Source organism: Xyrauchen texanus, chromosome 39, assembly GCF_025860055.1.
Source record: "Xyrauchen texanus isolate HMW12.3.18 chromosome 39, RBS_HiC_50CHRs, whole genome shotgun sequence".
NCBI lineage: Eukaryota > Metazoa > Chordata > Actinopteri > Cypriniformes > Catostomidae > Xyrauchen > Xyrauchen texanus.
Window position 1 is genome coordinate 30,965,885 of NC_068314.1, and position 23,199 is coordinate 30,989,083.

The following is a 23,199-nucleotide window of genomic DNA, read 5'->3' on the forward strand; positions in this document are numbered from 1 at the left end:
TAACTATATTGTAAGCAATTAAAACCCTATCAAATATTTAGCTCCACTGAATCTTATTTGATCTGGTTCATTTACATAAACCATCCAAATTAACTGTATGACTAAAATTAATTGGACTACCAAATGCTGGTTTATTTAATGCAGCCTCCGAGGACTGTTGTTTAGGTGAGCACGCTCAACTCACAATAATAACTGTTCAGGCTGTATTCCAAATACCTGGAAGAGAATTAGCATTTTCAATCCATGAGTTCCCTATGGGATTTTCAATTTGAGTAAAATAAGGTCTGTGGTAAACATTACTTGAAGATACGTGGATGTTTTGTTATACAACAAATGACATGGATGGTCACAATTTTGAAGCCCTAGTGTGTTTAAAAAAAGTATGTTGCTAAATAAGGACTACGACTGTTTTGTTTACATACAAAATGTACATTTGAGTTATGACTGTTTATAGAACAAAACGTCCAAACAAAAAGTAATTTTTACCATGGACCTTATTTTACTCATGAATCCAAAACTGCCATTATAAAAACCATTGGACAATAATGAGGTGAATTTAAAAAAGTTATTTAGGATGTGCAATACAAATGACTGGATTGTCATACAAGTTCCAACCCCGATGTTGTTTTTCTTCCATGGTACACAACAGTGGTTTTCATTTTAAAATCATGGCTAGGTTTGGGTAAAGGGTTACAATTTACAGTTATGTTTGGGGCTTAACTTTTTATTCATTAGCTAATTTCTTAAGCTATTGGAATACATATAAACCAACTTGTAAGATTTTGCCATACTGTACTGTTATTAAGACTTGTCATGAGACAAGACTGGCATGTTGGATCACCATCTCTGTTTACCGCAAGTGCAATACAATGTGACAAAAGTGTAGCATTTTGCGACGCTACACCGCTTGTTGGAAAAAGTAGCTCATTACTGAAAAAGTGACAAACAGACGCGAAAATAGCTAAACTACTGTCACGCTACCAGTGGGTGTAATGGATTACTAAGTAATTTATTACTGTAATTAAATTACTTTTTCATTGAAACAAAAGTAAGGGATTACTCTTAATTTTTCAGTAATTTAAGTAGTTACTTCTGATGTAATTGTGTTATATATTTTATAGAACAATTCTAATTTAATGCAGCCCCCCTAAATTCTTTGGCCAGTTCATGAATAATTTATTTGATTTTATATGCTTTATTTGAAACAATTTAAAGAATAGTTTAATGTCTATCCTTGTGTTTTTCATCTGGTTGAGATTGATAAGGGTTTAGAAAGTAATTAGTAGTTAGTAATGAATTACTAGTAACTTACCCAACACTGGTTGCTACTTTTAGTTAGGTACTCCCATCACTGTTCTGCATCGCTATTTGCAATGGACGGTTATTTTCCCAGTACGTGCATACATTTAATTAACCAAAATTGCAGCTAAATGTCAGTAAAAATAATTCTGTATATTTTGAACTTTATGCAGGAAGCACAGACAGTGACAGTGCAGTTCTCTCTTAGTGTAATAATATCCATTCATGTACTGATTAGAAGTGCAACCAGGAAGCCCTCAAACAGGTGCCGAATTTATATACACAGTGCTGCTCCACAAGATGTTTAAGTTGGTGAATGACTCAAGACCTCTACGGGAACTGTTATACTGGTCAAGATGGTGCATGGGCCAAGGCAGAAAGGCCAAGAGGTTGGGGGCAGATGTGAGTTATAGTGGGGCAGAGCTCCAGTTCTAAGGAAAGAAACTTCCATGAAAGCAAGCCCTTATCTCTGGCCCACACAGACAGCTGAGCAACTCTTGCGGGTACAGCTCAGAGGACCGCCTCTACTGCTCACCCTCTCTCTCTCTCTCTGCCCATGCTGCCTTCATCAGCCTGGACAGCTCATTCTTTTTTTTATTTCTAATGTCAGACTGAATACATTTCACAGGAAGGAGGATGTAAGAATACACAGTGCTATTGGCAATATTGAGCTACATCCCTAATAATTACTTATATCATCCTCAAGACTCTAAATCATTTCTTTTCAAAGGTCTTATCCCAAAGATAAGTGTGAGTGAGAACACACAGAATGCTTCTTGTCTATGGGTCCCTGTAAGACTGAAAGAGGATATCTCGCCTTCACAATTTCCCAGCATGTCTCTTCTCTCCACTACTGCCTTTTGCATCCACAAAAAAGGCTTATTTTTAATTGAATATTATTCATAGAGAGAGCGACACATGGGACATGGTCAAATACATGCCAAGAACAATCCACGTTTCAAAACTTTCAAAGAAGAGGATGTGTACCTGACCTCAAAGCCACAGCTCCCTTAAGTAATAGTGTGACTCAAAGGTACCAGCTAAATTTGTCTGTGTTTTTCAGTGAGGTATATTAGTTGAAACCACGTTTCAGTTGTGGAGAATTGGTATTCATATTCACTGTTACAACGTACAGTTTTGGCCTCCACACCCTTAACTGACACAGAGAAAGACTCCTCCTATTTGAGGACCTCTAATGGACGTGGTCTGCCAATTTTTTTCATTTTTTTATTTTTAAGGAAAAAGGAATGATAAAAGGCTAATTAGGTTATAGTGATCACAAATTGTAAAATCTGACAAGCCATTAAAAAGTTTTAAACAAAAAATATATTTTCAGTTTTACACATTTGAATCACATAACAAAATCCCATCAAATTGAACTGCGTAATCTTTTATAATAATAATAAGCATTTTCAATGCTTTGGCTATTGTCTTATAGCCACTTTCCATTTTGTGATGCTAAACTTTTGCAGCACATCAGAACTATATTCTTTAGTCTAAACCACTAACCCACTGTAACTGATGATTAAGTGAATTTGGCCTTTGTGTTACCTCATATTTATACCCCTATGAAACAGGAAGTCATGGCTGAGCAATTTCATGTTCCTAGTCACCCAGGTGCACAAAAAAATTTAAAATATGTATATACTTATATAATATACTTCAGATATATTTTACTCATAAGAATTTCTAGGGCTGCCAATAATTGTGGCCAACATTTTTTGGAGAACATTTTGACTGAAAGACCAAAAGGATTCACAATGCAGGTTTGTTTTTTTTCAGCCTTCTTTGCTCATATTTAGCAAAAGGGACAATATTTTTGGCCACCACTGTGTTTGTGTGTGTGTGTGTTTGTATATAAATTATATATATACACACACACACACACACACACATATACACAAATTTGAAATTAAATTAAATTAAAATATAGTTGTTAAACATTACATAATTCAATTTGATGGATTTAATTTTATGAAAAAAAAAGGCAAAAATAAACTTTTTAGCGTACAAAATTTTTATGCGAAATATAGGGGAGTCTGATTTTGTCTGAGTATCAGCATCAGCAACAATACGCTGCATGAGTGCTTCTTATAAGCATCAGTAATGGATGGTACATCCTTGATAGGGAAATCGTAAGATTGTATGACTTTTAGACCAGCCAATCAACAAACAGAATTGCAAATCAATACAATACATGCATCAAATTTTAGATAGCCGCCTATCCAATTTATTAAATCGTTAAAACACGATTTAATAAATTAATTTATTTTATGGTCCAAAAAAGATATTTTTCCCTCTCTCTCTGATTTTTTTAAAGATATTTTACTTTGATTTAGCTATTGAATTAAAATGTTTTAAACTACACAACCAACATGTTCTTAATGAACATGCATTTATTAGAAGTGGAATCTTACAAATCCATAAAAAATAATCATAATTTTAAAAAATTCATAACAAATTCCATCAGATTGAATAGAGCAATGCATAACAAAATTTAAGTTATAAAATTTTGACCCCCTTTCATTGAAGACAGCTTTTGGTTGTTATCATGACTGAGTGGAGCACACCACACACGATTCTTCTCGGGAACTCTGCCTTAGATAGTGGTTATCATCATCTCATATAAAAAGCCTGTAAATGCCAAATCTACAATTACAACAATGTATGAGTGTGCACAACTGCACATGTAGGCCCACATGGGTTTAAACTTAAAAAGGCAATATGAACGACAGTTGCTTTGATAATTTCCCATTACTGTCCATGACTAACACTTTTGCAAAAATGAGCAATAAGATTAATATTGTTCTGATGTGCTACAGGTTACAGTGACCCACAAGTGTTTCATTCACAGACATTTACAGTATGTGTAATTCTAAACAAAGACATATAGATGGTAAATGAGGTAGTAAAGAAAAAACTAAAAGCAAGGTCACTTTCTGATGGTAAAGACCTGCTTTTGTTTCTAAAGAGAATGGCAAAATTGCTGAGGCATCTGGTTCTGTTACTCCAGTAGATTGGTGAACTGTAGATACTCTGGTAAATAATTTTGGCCACACCTACTCATTTTTATTATTCCTTATTATGACAATTGTAAAGTGATCGAAACTATAAAACAACACAAATGGAAGTTTAGGAATTATGAAGTGACCATACATATATATATAAGAAAACTAGCTTATATTTTGATTCTTAAAGTAGCAACATTTTGCCTTGATTACAGCTTGGCACTTATTGGCTGCTTTTCCTTCACTTTCTAGTCCAACTCATTCATAAAAATAAAATAATAACAATAAAATCAGTTTCAAATTTGTATGGGCTTGAAATACATTAGTCACAATTTACAACCATCTACAAAACTAGTTTCAGGCATTTAAGCACAAGCCATTAGTTAACACTCTTTGGTCAATAAAACTGTTTTCCCAATATTTTTTGTGTAAATTGAGTGGGAAAATCTTCATTCATCACCTGGTTTGTTGACCATCATCACACTAATTTATACCATACCACCATCAGGGAAGATTTCCTTTTAAAAAAAACAACAAAAAAAAAAAACACCATTGATAAAAGGTCAGCGATTCTTCAGGAGAGATAAATTCAAGTCATGTTAACCAAATGGGGGTGTTACTTCAATTTATAAAAAAAGTGAAAGTGTACGATAATAGGGGGGATATCGAGAGGAATATTCCTGGTTTAATAAGTTCAGCTCAGTTGCTGCAATTGTGGCATATTGATTACCACAAAAAAAATATTTCGACTCGTCCCTCCTTTTCTTAAAAAAGGCAAAAATCTAAGTTACAACTAGGCACTTACAATTGAAATTAATGGGGCCAATTTTTGGAGGGTTTAAAGGAAAAAATGTGAAGCTAATGATTTTATAAAAGCATTTACATTAATTATTCTGTTAAAACTTGTGTAATACTTGAGCTGTAATGTTGCTTAAACCGCCATTTTACAGGCATTATGTTGTCATGGCAACAAAGTTGTAATATTGTGTATAACTTTAGTCAGAAAAGGCTAGTACGTGATTTGTTCACACTAAAAATCATGTTAAAGGGACAGTTCAACCAAAAATGAAAATCCTCTCATCATTTACTCACTCTTATGCCATCATTGATGTGTATGACTTTCTTCTGCTGAACAAAAACAAATACAATTTAAAGAATATTTCAGCTCTGTTGGTCCTCACAATGCAAGTAAATGGTGACCAGAACTTTGAAGGTCAATTAACTATGAAGCACTTAAATATTGATGTTTCCCCAGCCACACCTATCCTTTCACTTCAGAAGACACAGATTTAAACACTGCAGTCATCTGCATTACTTTTAAGCTGCCTGGTCATTTAATGTCCCTGGTCATTCCTTCTGGACACCATTCACTTACATTGTAAGGACCAACAGAGCAGAGATATTCTTCAAACAAAACTTAATTTGTGTTCAGCAGAAGTCATACACATCGGAGTTGATATGATGGTAAATAAATTAGCAGATAATTTTCATTTTGGAGTGAACAATGCCTTTAAAACTGGACTCATTTTTATTACACCAGGGCAGATAATAAGAGACAGGGCTCCCACATCTTTTCATAGAGATTTACTAACAAAGCAGTTTGCAGCTGATGAAATGTTGTGCTAGGCATAACTAGAATATTGTACGATCACTTAAAATTTCTGACTTAAGATTTTATTAAGTTTAAGTTTTCCATGACTACTTTATGCCACACTTCCAACAGTTCAAAAGTCATTCTGCAGAAAATTGAGACAACATCCAGATTATAGAGAAACAATGAAGACATCAAATGAAAACTGTTGAGGCACGATTGACAATGTAAAACAAACTCCTCACTACGGTGACTTCTTTCTCTTAGTGCCTTAATGCATGTGTAAAGGACTGACCTGTATATAAAAATACAAATTCATGAACTACTTCATATGAATACTACACTGGGTTATCATTCCTTTATTTCAACAGAAATATCTCAATTTTAATGCAAATGAGCAGTCCGTCATATCTAATCAGCTTTCTGAAGAGGCGTTTGGTCAAATGTAGCAACTCAAATTCACAATACAATAATGTGAAAGACACTAAGGGGTAGAACAAAATCTTCTGACTTGCTGCATGAAACGTCAAACTACAATAATCGGTCAAAATTAATCAGGGAGACAGTATATATATTTCTGTTTCTTTTATAAGTCAAGACAAAAAAGGCAATCGGGAGATGACCAACATGTAAAAATGTTTTGTTACAGGTAAATATATAAAAGGCCAAGATGTCATTGTTACCTCTTGCGGTATGAATGAACTATATTACAGTTAAACTCGGCTTCAACCAAGAATGAGAACCTCCATCAACCCCCAACATGGAGACAAACAGGTATACATTTAACATTTACTTTGCATACCCCTCAGATAATCAAAGAAAAACAAGGTAGAAATTAATTTTATCTTCACAAACGTTCTTCACTAACTAGGGCAGAGAACATTCTACAAACATGTGGTGGAAAAAGTGAAAGTTAAAAAGGAAAAGAGGAAGGAAATAAAGGTAAGCCATGGCAGTTTGGTGAGGGAAAATTAAAAATTTAAACGATGCTTTGAGATTTTTACATCTCTAGGTTTGGCATACACAAACAGCCAAAACAAGCATAGAAATATGCAGTAAACAAAGTAAAAGCTCTTCAGATGTTTAAATCAGTTAACATCCTTTCAACCATCATATTATCACTCGGCTTTAGCACAAATACAATTCCTCCTGTGCAAGAGTCTAACAGACTATTTGAAGATAGCACGACCCCCCCAAAAGCCTTTCTTACCACAAATCCTTGAAAACCAATGGGGATGAACGAGAACTTTTAAAAATAAAGAAAATAATAGTAGTGAGTTAAAAAGAAAAAAAACCCACACACGCGCATACACATACACATTGGAGAAAAGCTTTAAAAAATACAAAAATAAACTACACAAAAATCTTCTCCGTCATCGCACGCTAAATTTGTGTCAAGTTTTCAAATGTTTTTTTTCTTGAGTTTTTCTTTTTTGTTTGTATGGCAAATCTCAGTTCTATCAAAGTCTCTGTCCGGCCCATAATGAACATCCTTGACCATTTCTTTATCTGCAGTTTTGCCTCACAGTGCACAGTGAAGATTTGAGCAGGAGGCTGCAGTCCAAAAAGAATCCTTGTGCAGATCTTACATCAACTAAACTATCTACTTTCCTCAAGTGAAAATATCCCTCTTGTCTGAGGACAAGTGCTTGGTTTGTTTTCCCAATTCCATTTTCTCCCCCCCACCATGAGAAAGACATCATGACTCCCTCTCTAAAACATCACCCTGAAGTCCATCACAGGAAAAAGAGTAACTTCATTTGAATGCTGAAAGCTGAACAAACATCTAACAAATATCTTATATCTGATCTTTGAAAATACATGTGTTGAAAGAAATGGGGAAAGCTGAGTGGAAGACTCTACAATGGAAAAAGCTACTTTTTTATTTTTATTTTTTTCCCAGTCCAAATAAGTTGGGTGGAAAAATATTAAACTACATAACGTGCTTTTCTCCATTGATTCTATTAAAAGAGAAAAGCTTTTCCTGGAAAAAAAAAATAATTGTTTTGAACCCAATTTCCTTTCTGGTTTAGGGCTGTTTTAATGGATGCTCTAGTTACAGTTAAAGTTGTCTTGAATTTCGGATGGAGCGCTAAGAGATGGGATAGGTCATCCTGCATTTGGAGGACGAATGGAGAGAGGGCATCACTGGTCCATTCTTGCTTTCTTTAGACCAATCCCTTTCCTATAAAACAATGCAATAAAATTATATTAAAAATGAGTGTAAAGTTGAATTTAAAATGTTGCTTTAATGACAGGATGCACTCCAGCTGGCATGGACTGCACAAAATGAATAGGCTGATCAGTTTTTTAAAATTGTATATATAAGAATATAAAATGTGTTAAATGTTCTTACACTTTCCTTACTATGACAGATGCAACAAGAGTTCAAAATGAAAAAAAAAAAAATCCTTGATGCAGTTTATTGCTGAACCAAAATTCCAACAATAACCTTAAAAAAAGCTTATGCAGTGGACTCTTATTTTGAAATGACAGAGACTTAGCCCCGTTACAGTGCTCAATAGTCAAGTAGGCTATTTACCAAATTAAGCTTTTTTTTTTTTTGTAGCCTGTTTATTCACCAGATGAGCTATATATTATCTATATATCTCCAGATTTGAGGTAGACCGATATATTCGTTTTACAGATTAGTCATTGCCGATAGTAGTTTTTTGGAAAGTAGCTTCTCTAAAGCTTTCATCATTGACAATATTCATCCATATTTGTAATCCTCACTTAAACACATATTTTGTTTGTTTGATTAGATCAGTGGTTCCCAGTGGCGTACCCCCTTCAAACACTCAACATCCTGTTGCGTAACTCCTCTCTAATGCATAGATAAAATTCACACAAGGTCATTTGAAAATGTCTGTTTAACACAATTATCTTTGTAAAACAAATCCCTTATATTAAACATGTGATATTTGTACATGTTATATTAATCATATACATACTGAAAAAATGGCTTACCGATTGAGATGGGAATGCTAGATATGCTATAACTGCATAACTTGAAAACTCCCCCCTCATCGCATTTTAGTATGCAAGAATCGTGTTCGGTTCTGTGCCTGGAATGTGCGCATCATTGCAGGTACGGCTTTGCCGGGGCGAATTCAAGCGCTGAGCCAAAGTATCTGTGCAATTGCACCGTCAGCTCAAGGTGCTTTTTTATATATGTCATATTTAACACTGTTAGCAAGGTTGAGATCATTTGCTGGAAAAACATAATGTAACGATGTAAAATCAGGTCTACAGCAAATGTGAGTAAAATTTACTGCGTGTGAATGTGGAAAATTATTTGGTGGCGCTGAATGTCTGACATCGGTCATCAAATATTTTGAACTTATACCATCAGAATCAAAACTCCCTATGCATCTAACCTTAAAATACCAATTATGTTTTAAACTGCTAAAAAAAAAAAAAAACTAATTGTGGGCGACTGACATGTGCGAGTATGGTAAATCAATTAAGTATGTTACTTGCGATCACTAAGCTACGTCACCTAGCACTGGGCTGGGCAAGCGAAAAAAAATACTTGTGTGACGCACGATGCATTTTTTTAACGGCAAAAGATTGTCAGCAGTCAACCTGCAAAATGTTATTTCATTGTGTATTTTTCTGACCATTATGACAACCATTTTGGTATTTCTACACTATAGGGCAAATAAAATATTGCTTTCCAGTGAGAAATACATGAACTGTTTTTGAAAGTTAATTTAGATTGTGATGAAATTGAAAGAATGGTAAATCTCAGAATTGTATTCACGTACCCCCAGGGGTACGCTTACCCCAGTTTGGGAAACACTGGATTAGATAAATCAAGTGGTTTAAATTGAAGTAAATGGCACGCAAAAAAGTGATTACATAGAAAAATGCCCCTTCAACACATACATTGTATCTCTAACTTCATATCTTGTGAATAATAAAGCTTATTCCTAGTTAAAACTCATATATATATATATATATATATATTTGTTTTTATATGAGGTTGACCGATAGTGCATTTCTGCCGATAACTAAAGGTGGTGGAATAGGCCGATAACTGATTAATCGGCTGATAGTTTTTAAAGTTGATTTATAGAATGCGAGTTCTGATGCTCACATGTCCGTTGAACACGGGCACTCTGACCGGTCTGAGACTACGCAGCCCCATACGCAGCAAGCTGCGATGCACGGTGTGTCCTGACACCTTTCTATCAATGCCAGTTACAACAGGCCTACAAGCCCTCAGTCCAACCTCTCTCAGCCTATTGCAGACGGTCTGAGCACTGATGGAGGAATTGTGCGTTCCTGGTGTAACTCGGGCAGTTGTTGCTGCCATCCTGTACCTGTCCTGCAGGTGTGATATTCGGATGGGCCGATCCTGTGCAGGTGTTGTTGCATGTGGTCTGCCAATGTGAGGACGATCAGCTGTCCTTTCTGTCTCCCTGTAGCGCTGTCTTAAGCATCTCACAGTACGGACGTTGCAATGTATTGCCCTGGCCACATCTGCAGTCCTCATGCCTCCACGCAGCATGCCAAAGGCACGTTCACGCAGATGAGCAGGGACCCTGGGAATCATTCTTGTGGTGTTTTTCAGAGTCAGTATAAAGGTCTCTTTAGTGTCCTAAGTTTTTATAACTATGACCTTAATTGCCTACCATAAGTAAACAGGTGCATGTTCATTAATTGTTTATAGTTCATTGACAAGTTGTCTAATATAGTTGTCACAAAAACAACCTCGCATTACCACCAAGATGTTAACCTACATCAATTTCTTTGTGGTTAGCCTTAATATCATCTTCTCTTTCTCCCAAGTCCAACTGTAGCTGTTGTTATTTAATGAACGTTAGCTTTCTGTAAACTACTTGAATGGTACACCTCACTGTGTTTGCTTAGTCCTGATATGCCATGAGCCATGAGCCATTGTATGGCATGAGCAGGAAACTGCTGCTCATGCCATACAATGAACAGGATATTTGGATTGTAATTTAGAAAGAAAAAAAACTGATTAATATAGTCTCTTTTTTTCAATGAAAATAAAGAGATTTTGGTAAAGATTAAATTTTTTTTAAACTACATTTTAGTTTAGTCTTTTTTCATCAACAATATTGCATGTTGATAGTCACAGTTAATGTTTACATTTTTTATTTATTTTCCTCCACCAATTTGGAATGCCCAATTACCAATGTGCTCATGGTGGCATAATGACTCGCCTCAATCCAGGTGGCGGAGGATGAATCTATTCTCCACGGCATCCACGCACAACTCACCACGCACCCCAACGAGAGCGAACCACATTATTGCAAAAAGAAGAAGGTTACCCCTTCTTCTATGTGAACAACAAGGAGCCAACCCCATGTGACTAAGGTACCCTCCTTAGCAGCCGGGCCAATGTGTTTGCTTGGGAGAACTGGCTTGATTCACTCAGCAACCTGGATTCGAACTCGCAACTCCAGGGGTGGTTACTGTAGGCGCAACTGGGGGCTCCCCCGCAGTTAGTGTTTAATGACGTCTGTGCAGTCTTGTCATAGTCTCGTGTTAGTCATGGAAAACGGTAGTCGACAAACATTTTTCGTCATAGTTTTTGTTAACGAAATAACACTTGAGGGGAACCCAATGTGGTCTTCTGCCGTTGTAGCACATCTGCCTCAAGGTTTGACATGTTGTGCATTCTGAGATGCTATTCTGCTCACTACAATTGTAGAGAGGGGTTATCCAAGTTAACGTAGCCCTTCTACAATTCTCCGTTGACCTCACTCATCAACAAGGTGTTTTTGTCCACAGATCTGCCGCTCGCTGGATGTTTTTCGCACCATTCTCTAGAGACTGTTATGTGTGAAAATCCCAGGAGATCAGCAGTTACAGAAATACTCAAACCAGCCCATCTGGCACCAACAATCATTCCAGTCTAAATCACTGAGATTACATTTATTCCCCATTATGATGGTTAATGTGAACATTAACTGAAGCTGCTTACCCATAACTGCATGATTTTATACATTACACTGCAGCCACATGATTGGCTGATTAGACAATTGAATGAATAACTAGATGTTCAGGTGTGCCTAATAAAGTGGCTGGTGAGTGTATGTGTGTGTGTGTGTGTATATATATATATATATATATATATATATATATATATATATATATATATATATATATACATATACACACACACACACACAAAATATACAAAAATATATAAGCTATAAAAAGCATAATTTTTATACATACTCACATAAAGAGCATGGTAACTGAGCCAAGTCTTCGTCATTATAATAATAATAATAGAAGAAAAAAAAGCACTGTGTGTTTTGGACTTGTTTACAGTTAAAGAGTCCCACATTATGTTCCAAATCTTCTGTTTATTTCGGCAAAATCCACTATCAGTCAAACTCTACAACAGATGAGGTTTAATTAGGTTTATTATTATTCACAAGATATTTAGTTGGAGACACAATGTATGTGCTAACGGAGCACGTTTCAATATAGTTGAATTTTTCTTTGCATGCCCTTGCTTCAATTTAGAACACTCAATTTTTTAACATATCTTCTAGGTGACGACTAACATTTTTGTGATTGTCTTCATGAAAACATGGTTGAGACATGGACACTCACATATCTGGTGAAGAAACTGCTCTTTTTGGGGCAGGCTTTGCAGAACTGCCATCTTTGCTTGACTCTATAAAGCAAGGGAAAAACATTGTAAACAAATGTCATTACCAGAATCAACAACCTTTTCTCCAACCAAAGAAAAGAGGCACACTACCTTGCAGCCATCGCACTTGTGTAGCTGGGCCGTAACCCTTCTCGTTGCGTGCTGCAATGCGGAAGATGATGGCGGGTTTGGTGGTGTAGTCTATGTGAGCATTGGACAGACTGGAGGACTGGACCAGGCAGGAGGGGTTGGGCCCACAGTAAACACGCATGAAGGCGAGCTGAGCTGGGGTAGAGGCTTTGGCCTCGGTGGTTTGGCTGCTCTGGATGGCCAAATACACTGAATACTCTGTAATCTTTCCAGATGTCACTGATGGAGGCTCCCATGTAAGGTGTGCGCCATCTGGACTCTGAGAGAAGAAACAAAACAAAAAGGGATGATGCATTTAAGTGTGTGAAAGCTGCCAAAGCAGTGTCTCAAGTAATCAGAACAAGCAGCCGATCAGCCCTCTACATTGCAAGTAAACAATTGCATAGATGACAAAATTTCCCTTTCTGTTATTTACAGTCCGTTGGTGATCAAAAACATAAAAAGAAACATTAATTCAAATCATGCATTGCACGAATGAGGGAAAAACCACCGTGCAACTTCTCTCACTGTGCTCATTCAACCGTAAACACTTGCTTGAGGAATTGCTATTCGCTTAAAGAGACAGAACCAATTTAGGGTTTGTTATATATAACAATATAAATCGTAAAAGTGTATATAAACAAACATGTAACAAATACAGTAAGTGTAATAAATAGTAAAAGCACAATCATACATTATGAAATATTCAGAAATCACTGTAAATGTTAAAGCATTTAACAAATAGGTGGGTGTCGCATTTATGCAAGGGTTTGTTAAAAAATTTTTTTTAGTTTTGATAGTCGCACAAATTATTTTTATAATTTTTACTAAATCAAATGTTATATGTACAATTCTATTTTTATATAATTAGGTTCCAACCTAATTATATATTTTGTTACAGATGTGTATGAAATTTCAAACAGTGACAATGGCTTCCATCAATATTAAAAATGCAATTTCATGACATATAAATTGATAGATTGATGATAATTGATGTGATTGTACAATCTCGCATAGTATATCGCATCAAGTCATATATATGTGTGTGTGTGTGTGTGTGTGTGTGTGTGTGTGTGTGTGTGTGTGTGTGTGTGTGTGTGTGTGTGTGTGTGTGTGTGTGTGTGTGTGAAGATGCTCCCTTCTCAGTTTGCTTAATATTTTTTCAGTTGCATCACACTTACATGTCGTCAAAATTCTGGCACGTAAAAAACAAATTTACTAGCCAGTGATGATTTTTCCTGTGTGTCCATAGATGGATACTTATTGATTTAAACTTTGCCTTGAAGGTTTAGTGTAATTTATGCACCACTAGCACCACCACAGTTCAGCAAAATAAATAAATAAAAAATAATAACAGGGTTCACACTCTTTTCAAGGCACAATTATCCAGGACATTTTATGCACCCAACAAGGGTAATATTTAAGCAAAAACACGCGTGTCCATTTAAATAGAGCTTTTATTTTGGCGTTTTTATTGTTTTTTTGATGGTGGGTTCTCAACTCCAGATAAGTAGTTTTCTCCATAGCCCAGTGTGATTATTAATCCCTGTAAAGCTGCGATTCAGTTAAATAAATGCATAGTCTGTATGTGCTGCACACTTCAGTGTGCTCTCTGTCTGTCATCTTACACAAACACACACAAGATCGCACGTGATGATCATGTTTTCAGTGTGTATGAGTGGACTGCTCTACACGTTCATTTTGAAGAACACATCCCTTGCAGATTATTTATTTACTCAATTAAATCAGAGACTTTAGTTTAATTATCACACAAGGACATATCACAATTTTAATTTGATTAATTGTACATTCAAACAATACATTTTATTGTTAATGCCATTTTTATGAATAGATACCGTGTTTTCCGCATACTACATGTGGTGACCACGGTATAAGCTGCCTCCAATCACTTAATTATTAAAAATGAATTAGTATCCCAAGGTATTAAGGCTGAATCACCATGCTACCAAACGCTAAATGTGAATTAATTTAAAAACAAATCAGTGGTCCACCTATAATCATTGTCTAAAGTTTATAACTCTCACAGGGATGCAAACTCATGAGAAGCGAAAAAGGTTGAGAATCACTGATCCACAAACATGTTTTCCGGGGTTAGTTTTTTTAAAGAATAAGTTAAAAGCACCAACTTAAGCTATTTTAATGATTAAAGAGCAAATGATCTGCATAATTGTACAGAATTAGCAGCAAAAATAATGGCTACGTTGTTGTGGCTTGCTTCTGTTTCACATATCAAGTTTCACGAGTGCCGCTTCTCACTGTGTTAAAATATTTTCCAGGACATTTATGTATTTTAAAACTTTTCCATGACTTTTCCATTACTGGATAACTGCGTCGCAAAATTCCAGGTTTTCCAGGACAAGTGGGAACCTTGAATAATAATAAAAAAAAACTTCCGTCATCATTTCAAGTTGCTTCAAACCCCTTTCAGTTTCTTCTGTTGACCGCAAACGAAGATGTTAGGCAAAATTACTGAATATTCAGCCTAACAGCTTTTGATTCACAGAAAAGTTGTCAAACAGGTTTGGATAAAAATGAGGGTGAGCAAATGATGACTGAATTCACATCGAGCTTGTTTACATGGACACCAGAAAGCCGCTCATTGCGAAAAAGCAGCTTAGGACTCCAAAGCAGCTTACGTGTTTATATGCGCAGAAATCTGCTTTCTCTTTACTCCCAAATACAACACATGTAGCTCAGTCAGTTACAAGCTTTCTCCACAGCAACGTAATAACAAACATGGCATCTGAGGAATACTATTGCCATTTTATTCTTTGTTACTTTGTTTTATTTCCAGAGTTGTTGCGGTGTTTGTATCCTTAACTTTCCATTGCGAAATTGCACTGCAATAGTGGGGCTTACCTCTTACATAACACTCGAGGATTAAGGGACAGTGGTCAATATCTTAAATTCTATTGGTGTAGGTTATACTGTATGTGCTTTTACCACTGTTCTCCCAGAAATGTTGAATTGTTTCCAATATGATATAGGGCTACATCTTATTAGTTAGTTATCTGGGCTGTTCCGCACGCATACGCACACTTCAAAAAACCTGTAAGAATGGCACTTCTGCGTTTATAAGAGCACATAATCCACGTTCTCTAGCAGGTGTGTTAAACCGCTTTCTCTAAAACCCTTAAATGGCATTCTCGTTTACATGACATTTCAGAATGCTGCTCTCTGCAAAGAAAATGGAATAAACAGTTTTCTTAAAAAGCATGTACATAGGGTAATTTTATGTGAACCATCCCTTTAAGTTCGGATGGAGTAAGTAATTTGACGGTAAAAAAATTTCTTTTCAAAAGACTTTTAAAAGGCTTAATGTACTCTGTGCGCCACAAGCACTGATCAAGAATAAATTAAGTATAAACACCCCACTCATACATACCTTGCTTATCTTTATGGCACACGGTGCCCCTGGGAAGCCTGGTAAGCAGGTCTTGAAAGCAGATATTTCAGAAAAGGCACCACGACCACATGTGTTTATACCCGCCACTCTGAACTTATAAGCCGTCCCAGGCTGAAGCTCCACCTTCTTCATCTGGCTGTAGTCAGGGCTTGTGCCAGAATCATCCTGTTACAATGTTACATAAGTTCTGTCAGTGTACTTACAAGCAAGTGAAGGAACAGAGTCTTAAAATATTGTTCCAAGTACAAACTTACATCAACATAAGCGGAGTCATCTGCAGGCATGTAGAAATGTGTTACAACCATGTTGGTAACTTTCACAATGCCAACATCAAACCACTGGTTTTCTTTCTTCACTTGAGGTTTCAAGGTAACTGTGGGAGGATTTTGTTTCTGTGGAAAGAACAACCGATAATAAATATTCTTTCCCATTGCTGTGCAAGTTTTAGATGAATTCCAAAGAAAAGCTACTTACTGCAGCCTCGATTCCATTGGCCACTTCAGTGAGAGCTGCCGCTGCTTGCAATTTCGCTGGACTGGCAACTACTGCCGGCGCTAAAGTGCTGGATGGAGCCAAGGCTACAAAGGAAATAAACAGAGCAACTCAAAATATATACAGTATATGTGAGAGTGGTAGGATTACAGTTTTGTTCACAAACACCCTCTGAGCTCAAGTATGTAATTATTTTATATGCGATCACATATAAACATGTGTACAGTATATTGGCTATTTTGCACATGCTTCAAAATGAGCAAATACAATCAGACTTTGTTTGCAAACATCTTTCAATTCTAGTTTCTGTTTTGAGCCTTTGGTTTTAAGTGTTGCATGCAACACAATGTAAAGCTGTTTTGATCATGAATAATTAATCCAAATAAAGAGAAAACAAATAAAGATTCATTAATTGAGTGTTTATTATATTAATATATATAAAAATTGAATTGACAGCAAAAGTAACTAATCTCCTCATATCGCCCACCCGATAAAGTATAGTATCCCAGTGATTCAAAACAGCTAACAAAGCCTCACACGTACTCTCTGCGGAAGTCCGAGGTAGAAGTGCGGCCACTGCGCTTGTGACAGCGGCGGCCATCTCGTTGTGTCCATTGCTCTCTGATGATGGATCGTTTAAGCTGTCAGCCGGAGCCAAGCCCTCGGTGGGGAGAGCGACCTGTACAGCGGCTTGCTGCTGCTGTTGTTGCTGCTGCTGTTGTTGCTGCTGCTGTTGTTGCTGCTGCTGTTGCTGTTGTTGCTGGGCCGCCTGAAGCTGCTGCTGTTGCTGAACCAGAGCCGCCAGCTCCTGCTGGGTCAAAATGATGGGTATGGTGTGGGTCTGCTGGTGGTCTCCTCTGGCCTCATCTGAGTCTGAAGGGGAAACAAGAAACAAATGACTTGCTGCAAATGGAAAAATCAGAAATGGAAGCAGAGCATATACAAATTGTATGGTTTAGTTCGGTCTGTAGTTAAGATTTTACTTGCCTTGCATCTTTGTTCACTGGCCACACCACAACAAAAAGACACATTTTATTTTTTAGAAACAAATTTCTTTTTAAGTGTTAGAAAAAAATATTTTTAAATCAAACAGCTTTTAATTTGCAATAATAGTCAGATATTTTACAGCCATCATATAACTGTGACAGCTATAAATTAAAAATTATATAAAATAATCTATAAAAAAGATGGTACATAATTTACATTGCTTTCGTTAAGAAAAAATAGAATAGGTTGTTTTTAATTGAAATAATAGCCAGAAATGATTACAGCCATCATGTAACTGCGTCAGCAAAAACATTTTTTATTTATAAATACATAAAATTACTGTATATTAAAAATGATGCTAAACTAATCATATTCACACTGCTTTCATAAAATAATTTTAATCATAATTTGTTTTTAATTTGCAATAGCTATACATTTTACAGCTATCATGTAACAGTCTGAGATATATAAATAATAAAAATATATATAAATATACAATATAAACCTGTTAGAATGGCTTAAAATTATTGTGCCTAGGGCAGGGTATCGCTCAAACATTTTCTATATCGATACCGATATCTTGACTTCGACGGTTCCTAACAGTATACAATACTTTGGTCGAGAAAAAAAAAAAAAACTCTGCTGGAAAACGACTAACTTTTTATTATTACCGCTGATTGGACGCTAGGATGTACTATGGGATAATTTTCGATAAACATGGTTAGGGTTAAGCTTACACAATAAAGCAAGACAACTTGATTTCAAACTTTGAACTTTATTATTTATTTATTTTAACTAAAAGTTCAAATGAAACTGGAAACAAATAAGTGCATTTGCAAACTTTTTGAAAGATGGCTTTACAACATTTGTGAACATCTTTCTGGAAAAGAAGCTTCATCCGTGCATTCTCTACCTGTCGGGTATTTCGTTATCCAGGAAAATATATCATGTGCCTGGATAAATTTGTTTTGTTCCCTCCTTCACGTATATATATATATATATAAAATCCAATTACATCGGTAACAACGGGGCTGAGGGATTAGATAATATTCTTGCTTTATAGATTTTGCATTGAAAATTAAATAATTTATTTAAAAAACGAAAAACTTAAATGAAATACATTTCTAAATTCTAATTGCATTCCAAACGAAACAGCAAATAAATAAATAATAAAGTGATAAAACATATATATATATAAAACCACCTTTCCTTTTACCATCAGTCAAGAATCCGTCCAAACATGAAGGCGGAAAAACAATTATAAAATGTAAAAATAATAATCGCTTAAATATAAATCATGGTTCGAGGTGAACGTGTTTTTGTATTATTTTACAGACTGCAGAGTTGCGTTCCCAATAAACTGCGGTGGGAAAAAAAGTGAACTGAACTCAAAGCACCTCCTGAACAGAGATGTCGGAGGTCATTTGCAGCACTCAAAAAAAAAAGAAAATCGGAAGGCAGAAACAAAGTGTGAGATCCTTAGATGCGCGTGTTCCACGAGACTGCATGCCTCCGTATCAGCGCATCATACATGCCCAAATATGGATTTTCTGTCATCTGTACTTAATAATATAATAAAGAGTTGTTTCTTCAAATGCGTATCTTTGTGCGCATTATTTGTAATATTAATTTGATAATAATAGTCTATTAATAATATAAAATATATATATATATAAATAAAGAGAAAGAGAGAGATACATTTTAAAAATGGCACAATCATTTTAAGCCATTCTAAATGATGCTACCAAAATTGGAATGCAAGACAGGGCCTTAATCTTGAGCCCTCCTTGAGAAGCTGAACACTGAATTTGAAAGCATGTTTCGTGGACAATAATGGCAATGCCTAAAGCACTCACTCATAACAGCCTGCTGTGCTGCTTGTAGTACAGCCTGGATAGCGAGGGCCTGGGCTTCCTCTGTGGCTGCAGCCTGAGCTGCCGCCTCTGCAGCCGCTGTGACCGCTAACTCCTCTGGGGTCAGACCAGTCACCATCAGCGTTGTGGGATGTCCGTCTGACAACAGTTCTGGGGGCAGGGCCAGCGCCTCGGCATCCTGGGATGCTGATGTAGAATCGATACCCTCCATCTAACAAACAGCAAAGCACATAATCTTCAAATCTTTGGAAACCTGAAAATCTTAGTTGGATAATGGACACCTATTAAGAGACAGCCTGCTCTACATAATACTTACAGTAAATATAAATGTATATTATGAGGTAACATGCATAATAAAGTTTGAAACATTAACATTAGCTATGTCTAAACATCAACACTTGCTAATGTAATGTTAGTTTGATATTAGATCACAATTGTTGTTTTTTTTATATAAAAATTAAGAATTGGAAAACAAATTCTTTACAGCATTTATTAATCTTATTTGAAGTAAATTTATAAATGTATAAACACTTCCTTTTACAGTATTTTTTATAAATGTTTATTATAAATGAACAATAGTACATTTATAAATGTACACATACATCAAGACACAAATAACAAATGCTATAAAATCAAATAGTTTGTTAGTTTGACATTAATGAATTATCTAATGTTAATGTTTAGAACCTTATTGAAAATGAATGCATTATGAACTAACTAATAATGAACAACAATACACAAACTAATTTACTACTATTCATTATTAAAGTCTGTACAAAGTTAAGGTTTTAAATATTAATGTGAGCTAATGCATTAGATGCCAAAATAAAAACGTTTTTTTTTTTTTTTACAGCATTTATTAGTCTTGGTTAAATGTAAACAACTATGTAAGGCAATTATGCCTTATTAGTTCAAGTTAGTTCATAATGCATTAACTAATTTACAAATTTCCATAAACCCAGATTTTAATGCTGTAAAAGTAATGTTCATTAAGTCAAGTTAACAAACATGCACAAACTTATTGTAAGTGTTACCACTTGTGCATACTATTAAAAGTACTTTCAAAATAACAGTATCCAGCGGATTACATCCACATAAAATAGCTTTTTTTTACATTTCTTCAAAAACAGACGAAATTTTAAAATGTTGAAAATTAGCAGTGTATCAATGAAATCAACTAATGGATGGCCAGAAATTTCCTTCTACTCAATTCGGACAAAACAGGTAAAAATTATTGGAACAAAAACCTCTAAAAATAAGTCGCTAAAATATAATTTGACTCTCAATGGATATACGGTTACATAGTCTTATACAGTGAAGAACTTACAGTTGAAGTCATATGTTTACATACACCTTAGCCAAACACATTTAAACATGTCTTAGGTCAGTTAGGATCACTGCTTTATTTTAAGGATGAAATAGTAGAGAAAATGATTTATTTCAGCTTTTATATCTTTCATCACATTCCCAGTGGGTCAGAAGTTTACATATACTATGTTAGTATGTTGGTAGCATTGCCTTTATATAGTTTAACTTGGGTCAAATGTTTTTGGTAGCCTTCCACAAGCTTCTCTCAATAAGTTGCTGGAATTTTGGCCCATTCCTCCAGACAGAACTGGTGAAACAGAGTCATGTTTGTAGGCCAATTTGCTCGCACACACTTTTTCAGTTCTGCCCACAAATTCTCTATCGGCTTGAGGTCAGGGCTTTGTGATGACCACTCCAATAGCTTGAAGCCATTTTGCCATATCTTTGGAGGTATGCCAAATTTTCCATTAGGAAGTCACATTTGTGACTGAACTTTAAATTACTGGCTGATGTCTTGAGATGTTGCTTCAATATATCCACATAATAACCTTGTACAATAACCATAATAAAACCTTCCTCATGATGCCATCTATTTTGTGAAGTGCACCAGTCCCTCATGCAGTAAAGCACCCCCAAAACATGACTTCAACCTAAGTGTATGTAAACTTCTGACCAATCTGTCCTTTGAAAATCACATTTCCAATGTTTGAAGAACAGCATTCTTCCACCTCAGAAATATTGCTAAGTTACGACACATGCACTCTGTTGCTGATGCCCAAAAAATAATTCATGCATTCATGACCTCAAGCCTAGATTATTGTAATGCATTTCTGGGAGGATGTCCAGCTGGTTCAATAAATAAACTTAAATTGGTTCAAAATTCAGCAGACAGAGTGCTAACTAGAACCAAGAAATCTGATCTTATTAGCCTCATTTTATCGGCATTACATTGGCTACCTGTTAAAATTTGTATTCATTTTAAAATTGTTAACTATGTACAAAGCTTTGAATCGTCTAGCTCTGCAGTATTTAAGTGACCTTCTACCACGCTATATTCCATCACATTCGTCACAATTGCAAAATTCTGGCCTGTTAATAGTACAAAGAATATCAAAATCTACAAAAGGAGGTAGATCCTTTTCCTATCTGGCTCCTAAACTATGGAATGTTCTTCTTAACACGGTTCAGGACTCAGACACACTCACTCAATTTAAGTCTAGACTAAAGACTTGTCTATTCATCCACCTAATTTTTCCATCAACTACTACGTGTCTCTGAGTGTTGACGACTAACTGCAGCCTGTGCCAGCCAGACATTACTTCAGTCTAATACGATGGACTACATAGGATGAACTAATGCCAACTCCAACCGTAATACATGGGACAATTCATATGCCACTGCCTGAACCTAGGATGGACCTCAACAAAATTACCTGTTGGTTGAACTGCAATGCACCTCACTGATCTCTGCCTGAATTACCTTGGTCTAATGATGGACGACACTCTTAAAATGGAATACATAGCTTATCAATTAATTACCAACAAAAGCCTACATCACCCAAATAACAAAGGACAATTCATTTGTTAACTTCTGCAGTAATTCCTGGATGAACTTCATAAACATTAGTCTTTCAGTTCATACAAAAACTTTGTTTAAACACTGGTCCTTAACACTTTCTTAGTTTACTCATTTTAAACCATGACTTGCACTATACCCAAAAAACTAATATTGGCATTATATTCATGATGTTTCGCCAGTTCAACTGGCCCCCACTATCTTATGGAGTTTTGTGTTCCTTGCCACATTTTCCTTGCTCAATGGGGTTCTAAATACAATGAATATTTACTTATTAATTTTTATACACAATTTACAATAATATTTAAACCACAATGATGACTATGACTTAATATATTACCGTTTAATTTTCTGCTAAAGCATGATTTTCTGTGAAGCTGCTTTGAAATGATGCGTTGTGAAAAGCGCTATACAAATATAAATGACACGACTTGCTTTTGCAGTCTTACAAAAAGCTGGGAATGACTGACTGTACCTCTGCTGCTGGTAGCTGCAGCTGAGCCCCCTCTCCCAAGCCAGAAACCTCATGCTCCATGGGCACTGCCTCTGACTCCGTCTGGTTCTCTGCCTGCATGGCCACTGCCTCTGCTTCTCCCTGGAAGTCACTCGGCATGGCCGCTGCCTCCGCCTGGAAATCACTCGATATAGCCACTGCCCCTGGTTCTGTCTGGAACTCTGCCTGCATTGTGACCGCCTCTGCCTGGCCTTCTGTCTGCAAGGACTCTGCCTCCGCACTTTCCATTACAACAGGCTCAGCACCCGTCTCTGAGGAGGACTCAGTGATTGAAGAGATAGACTGCGGGAAAAGAACAGAACAACCAAACAATAATATCAGGAGCTCAATCTAATCAATTTCAAGAATAAAAAGT

At 36.0% G+C, this 23,199-nt stretch overlaps 1 protein-coding gene across 1 annotated transcript in view; it reads right to left on the reverse strand.

The window, feature by feature from the left end:
- Nucleotides 1-4,404: 4,404 nt before the first annotated feature.
- LOC127632741 (host cell factor 1-like) overlaps nt 4,405-23,199 on the reverse strand; it is a 40,262-nt gene continuing 21,467 nt past the window's right edge. Inside the window, exons 20-28 of the mRNA XM_052111488.1 lie at nt 22,806-23,126; nt 19,430-19,658; nt 17,130-17,459; nt 16,569-16,672; nt 16,349-16,486; nt 16,074-16,259; nt 12,650-12,947; nt 12,499-12,562; nt 4,405-8,083 (exon numbers count right to left, since the gene is read on the reverse strand). Coding sequence (XP_051967448.1) covers nt 8,044-8,083; nt 12,499-12,562; nt 12,650-12,947; nt 16,074-16,259; nt 16,349-16,486; nt 16,569-16,672; nt 17,130-17,459; nt 19,430-19,658; nt 22,806-23,126 — 1,710 coding nt within the window. The 3' untranslated portion in view covers nt 4,405-8,043. The remainder of the gene's footprint in view (nt 8,084-12,498; nt 12,563-12,649; nt 12,948-16,073; nt 16,260-16,348; nt 16,487-16,568; nt 16,673-17,129; nt 17,460-19,429; nt 19,659-22,805; nt 23,127-23,199) is intronic.